This window comes from Neoarius graeffei, chromosome 2, assembly GCF_027579695.1.
Source record: "Neoarius graeffei isolate fNeoGra1 chromosome 2, fNeoGra1.pri, whole genome shotgun sequence".
NCBI classification, from domain to species: domain Eukaryota; kingdom Metazoa; phylum Chordata; class Actinopteri; order Siluriformes; family Ariidae; genus Neoarius; species Neoarius graeffei.
The window spans coordinates 58,183,188-58,189,187 of NC_083570.1; the positions used below are offsets into that span (position 1 = coordinate 58,183,188).

The 6,000-nt window shown below is 40.5% G+C and overlaps 1 protein-coding gene across 2 annotated transcripts in view; it reads left to right on the forward strand.

Annotated features, from left to right (window-relative positions):
* Positions 1-6,000, forward strand: part of hps5 (HPS5 biogenesis of lysosomal organelles complex 2 subunit 2) — a 69,777-nt gene extending 63,777 nt beyond the window's left edge. For both annotated transcript variants that reach the window (XM_060914527.1, XM_060914528.1), the window contains 2 exons: positions 302-710; positions 3,385-6,000. In XM_060914527.1, the coding sequence (XP_060770510.1) occupies positions 302-710; positions 3,385-3,445 (470 nt within the window). In that variant the 3' untranslated portion in view covers positions 3,446-6,000. The remainder of the gene's footprint in view (positions 1-301; positions 711-3,384) is intronic.

The following is a 6,000-nucleotide window of genomic DNA, read 5'->3' on the forward strand; positions in this document are numbered from 1 at the left end:
GGGAACGAAATTGATACCTGAATTGTTAAACATGTGACGTCAAGCACCCCTTTGGGATCTTCCAGTTCAGTCTCGGCAGATTTCGTAAAAATCGGCTGATCTTATTGATTTTCCAATTTCCTTTTGGATCAGCTGTGGTTCAAAAACACATGATCAATCACCATAATGATTGTTGTTTTGTTCAAGGAAAAAAGTGGGGTTTAGAGGCGTTACGTACACTTTAAAGAACGTTTTATGTAAGGAAAAATGAAATATCTTTTATACTTTTTGAAATGTTTGTTGTGCGTCTGGTTCTCTGTAGGTATTGTTCCACAGACCATGGAAGAATGGATGTTCCTGATTCAGCTTTGTCAACAGAGAAACTCCATGAGCCCTTCAACAGCCATTTCACTTCTCCCTTCTGACCCTAACATCTGCCCCTCCATGCCCAATACAGTTAATGGCACCAGTGCCGATAACTGTGTGAATAACACCAATGGTAAAGGTGGTGATGATGATGATGATGATGATGATAGGCCCTTTGACCCGATCAATGGTTCAGCAGATTGGAGCAGCCAAATCAGTATGGAGAAGTTAGTACTGTGCCTGGCGCGGATTGTAGGGCCTGACCAGGCCCTAGCAGCGCTGCAGGAGTGTGGGCTGCACTTGGAGCTGAACACTCACGCTACGCTGGTGTGTGAGCTCCTGAGAGTGGCAGAGAAGAGGCAGAGGTGAGAAGATAATATTGTCATTTAACCTTGAGATTACCACAGGGAGTCCAGAGATTAATACTCGATACACTGTATAGCGCTCTGATGTAGTGTGTACAATCTGTACACGTTTAAAGTGTGCGTTAAAGGATCTCAAATCCTGAATTAAATTGTTCGTTCTAGATTTGAGAACCTCTTGATCACCTGAAACAGGATCACGTGCATTTACAGTGTATTGCACTGCCCTCATCAGTCAATTCCTGGAAATGTCCAGGAGAACAGCTGTATGCAGAACCTGAGATTCTTGTGTGTTCTTAACATGGACTACCAACATAATCTACTTCATTTAAAAAAAAATTGCTGAGTCAGTGCATGACACTGTAACGTTATATTCCCTATCCATACGTGCTAAAGAAGGCAACTGGACTTCTTTAGCATGTACAGATTACGATGACCTGGATAACTGAGAACCTTCACAGTTATATTGCCTATTAATTTTGCATCATGTATGATTTTTTTTTTTTTTTGGAGTTTTGACTGCTTTATACATTTCCAAAATCTCATCTCATCTCATTATCTCTAGCCGCTTTATCCTGTTCTACAGGGTCGCAGGCACGCTGGAGCCTATCCCAGCTGACTACGGGCGAAAGGCGGGGTACACCCTGGACAAGTCGCCAGGTCATCACAGGGCTGACACATAGACACAGACAACCATTCACACTCACATTCACACCTACGCTCAATTTAGAGTCAGCAGTTAACCTAACCTGCATGTCTTTGGACTGTGGGGGAAACCGGAGCACCCGGAGGAAACCCACGTGGACACGGGGAGAACATGCAAACTCCGCACAGAAAGGCCCTCGCCGGCCACGGGGCTCGAACCCAGACCTTCTTGCTGTGAGGCGACAGCGCTAACCACTACACCACCGTGCCGCCCACACATTTCCAAAATGTATAACTAATTAAGACATAACTCTAGAAGTGTGACGTGCACAAGTCACATACAAAAGCATAACTCAAACAGGTAGGCTACTGTTTGAGGGATAGTTAATCTGGTCAGTGATAAATTAAACCAACAGGAAGAAAGAGTCCCAATAAAAGTCCCAGAAAACAGTATTGGTTCTTTACCATCACCTTTTGCCCCTAAAGATTAAGGCCTGGCTGTGTATGGTATACATTCCCAGGGCTTATCAGAGCTGCCCCTGGACACAAGTGTAAGTGTAATTATAGTGAGTTTTTATGTATAACAATTTTTTACCAGGGCGGCACAGTGGTGTAGTGGTTAGCACTGTCGCCTCACAGCAAGAAGGTCCGGGTTCGAGCCCAGCAGCTGACGAGGGCCTTTCTGTGTGGAGTTTGCATGTTCTCCCCGTGTCCGCGTGGGTTTCCTCGGGGTGCTCCGGTTTCCCCCACAGTCCAAAGACATGCAGGTTAGGTTAACTGGTGACTCTAAATTGAGCGTAGGTGTGAATGTGTGTGTGAATGGTTGTCTGTGTCTATGTGTCAGCCCTGTGATGACCTGGCGACTTGTCCAGGGTGTACCCCGCCTTTCACCCGTAGTCAGCTGGGATAGGCTCCAGCTTGCCTGTAGAACAGGATAAAGCGGCTACAGATAATGGACGGATGGATGGATGGAATTTTTTACCAGCACCCAAGTCCAGCAATATACCATTTTATGTGCCTATAATGGTATTGTACCAGATGTATGAACAGTGAACTGTAATATCTCCTACAGCCTATAAGAATATTTTTAAAAAGGAATCATATTATATTGACATCATTTTAGTTTACTCAGGCCACACCAATTTAATTAGTTGGTTCTCGGATTTTTTCAGGAAAAATATGAAGCGAGCGCACGAAATAAAAATAAAATTAAAAAAATGCTCTGATGGTAAAATTAGCGGTGGAAATAGAGGGCTTTCATAATAGAGAAACAAAACAAAGACAATACATTATTGTTACACGTTTCATATGGCTCTTTTAATAGCTCTGGCTGCACGTCTTTTATCAGGCAAACCAGTAAACAGAGGCTAAATAAACGATTGAATTACAGTCAATTGAACATCTACAATGCACAGAAAAAAAAGATTTGACCAGGAGTAGGCTACTTCTGATGGCTAAATACTTCGAATGATTTTTTGTTTGCCCCTCACATCAATCAATGAAATATATAAATCAAACCCACCTCCACAAAGTTGTAGTCCAAGTTGGCACATCGCAGGGTAACAAGCTCACGGCATCTTGAGTACAACTGTGCAAAGTTTTCCCCCTCTTGAATTTCGACACACCTGTCAAAGATTTTACGCTTCTGTTCGCTGAATATCCTAACAATCACAAACAGGCTTTGCAGGATTCCCCTCCACAGCCATGTTTCTTCCACAAGTCTTTTTCTAAAGTGAAAGGGGTGATTTGATTGGTTTTCGATGTCACGTGACCTCAACCTGCAGTCGATTTCGGTTTTTTTTTTCATTTTGCATTTTCTTCAAGCGGCGATTCCGCGAACCAACTAATCAAATTGGTGTGGCCTCAGAGGTAATAAAAAAAGGGGGGGGGGCCCAATAACTCCTTTTCATGAATCTCACCATATCCTTTCACACTTAAACTCTGTGTTCTGAAGTGGCCCCCTCATCTCATATGTCTTGTTTTGCCATTCTTATTTCGCACCTCAGTTTTGAACATTTTACACTCTTCTCAGAGCTCTGATCCAGACCATGCTGGAGCGCTGTGATCGGTTCCTCTGGTCTCAGCAGGCCTAATGAAGAATCGTCTTCTCTGATCTGCTCATGTCCTGACTGAACCCCTTCATAAACCCCTGGGACATTCTGCCTGCACACTTCTAGCTTCTCCACTACAGTCTGCTTTCATATGTCCAAGATCCTAGGTATATTACTCTCAGCGTCTACGTGTTTGTCTGAATCCAGTTTTACTTTTCACTATCAGCTGGTTCAGTGTTGTTGATCAGATTGTAGTTTAGCACTCTTTCTCTGGGACACTTTGTTTTTTGTTCTTTTGAGCCATTTTAATAAATAATAATAATAAGTTCAATTTATATAGCGCCTTTCTCAAAACCCAAGGTCGCCTTACAGTTATAGGGAATAAATAAATAAAGTCCACCAAATAGAGGCCAGGATGTCATCCCAATGGTGTAGCAGCCAGAGTCCCACCAAAAGGCGCACGAAAACAAGTCCTACACCACCGGCACAGCTGCTGCGACGATGCCAGCAACATCACTTGGAACACCACGCCATGGATCCACAAAGCGAGCACAGAAGCACTGCCACACAGAGCGCCGGTATGTCTCAAACCGCCTGCACAGCCGCCGCGACGACACCAAGCAACATCGGTCGGAACACCACGCCAAGCACTAAAGCACAGAGCGCTGGATAACCACGATGTTAAAATGAGCAACGAGCTCACTGCAGTCCATAGCTGGGAGCACAGGCATCACCCACAGCGAACCAAGGCCTGGAGGGAACCGACGCCCAAAACCGGGTCTGGAGCTACACCACAACCGGCGGACAAAAACAAACATCAAATTACACAAACACTAAATAAATAAATAAATAAATAAAATAAAGAGAGAGAAAATAAAATTAAAAAAGCTCCGGTAAATAAATAGGATGTGTTCCCACAAAATGAGTCCAGTGTAGTCTTCTGAGATTTATCAATTTGAAATGAGAGTGCATATAATGTAAAGTAACCTATAACTATGACTTTTTGTAGGCCAAATAAATGTGTGCTATGCATTAATTTCAGTTTACACATCATTACGTTTATAGCCGATTTTCTCCAAACTTGATTTCCTGTTAAGATGGTGATACCTTAAATCTTTTCACTAATTTATCTGAATTGGCTGTACTAAATTCAGCAAACGACCCCTTATTTTAAGATAATTAACAATAGATTTAGAATATTCAATGAAACCTTTAATTTTTTTTTTAGCAACTGAACTCATTTTGCCCTGCCTCTCGCCCATAGTCAGCTGGCATAGGCTCCAGCTTGCCTGCGACCCTGTACAGGATAAGTGGCTACAGATAATGGATGGATGAACTCATTTTGTGGTGACGCACTTCAAATTATGTTTTTGGTGCTCTTTAAAGCAAAATTTTACTTTCAGATGCAGTTTTTCAACGATAAGTTTGCAATTATGCTATGTAGCTGTGTGTGAGAATATCCAGACCAACATGTCAGGCAGGTTTGTTTGCTAAACACTCCTAAAAATGTTCAAATACTGTCTTGAGAAAAATGAACTTATTTGAAAATATGCTTTGCTTAACAGAGTGAGTTGTATTTATACACCATGTACTAAACCCATTTTATTTGTATTTTTTATATTTATTGGAAATAATGTTTCACAGAAGCTCAAACCTTACCTTAAATCATTCTTTTTACTGTTACATAAACATGTATTAACTGTGTAAATTTCATGTCTTTTTCTGCCTGGTCCCATTTGTTGTAGCTGCTGAACTTTCAGTTATGATTGTATTTTAACAGTATTAACAATTTTTCATAATATTTTTAAATATTATTTGCTTAGAGTTATTTCTCTATTGAATTGAACTTTCTTTTAAAATACAGTACCAGTCAAAAGTTTGGACACACCTCCAATCCAATCCAATGTTTTTTCTGTATTTTTATGAATTAAAAGTCACTTCATGTCTTAAAGTAATGATGGATGTTTTTTCTCTTTACTTAGTTGAGCGGTTCTTGACATAATATGGATTACTACAGTTGTGGAATAAGGCTATTTACTGTATTATTATTATTTACTGTTTGATCTCAAACACATTAAGAAGGCAAGAAATTGCACTAATTAACTTTTGACAAGGCACCTGTTAATTGAAAAGCATTCCAGGTGACTCCTTCATGAAGCTGGTTAAGATAACGCCAATAGTGTGCAAAGTGTCATCAAGGCAAACGCTGGCTACTTTGAAGAATCTAAAATGTGAAACATATTTTGTTCTTTTTTAACAGTTTTTGTTTACTGCATAATTCCATATATGTTCCATGTTTTGATGTCTTCCGTATTGTTCTACAATGTAGAAAATAGTCAAAATACAGAAAAACCTATGAATGAGTCGGGGTGTCCAAACTTTTGACTGGTACTGTACATGGACATGTATATGAACAAAAATTGGATACGAACAAATTCCTTATACATGTTTAATGCACATTTTTAGTTGAATACTTTTATAGAGTTGTATCTTAAGATTATGTAATAAAATAAGAGTGCGTATTGTATAAACTTTGTTTTGCCATAGGCTTGCAGCCATGGCTAGTGTGACGATAATAAACATGTCTAATGTAAGAA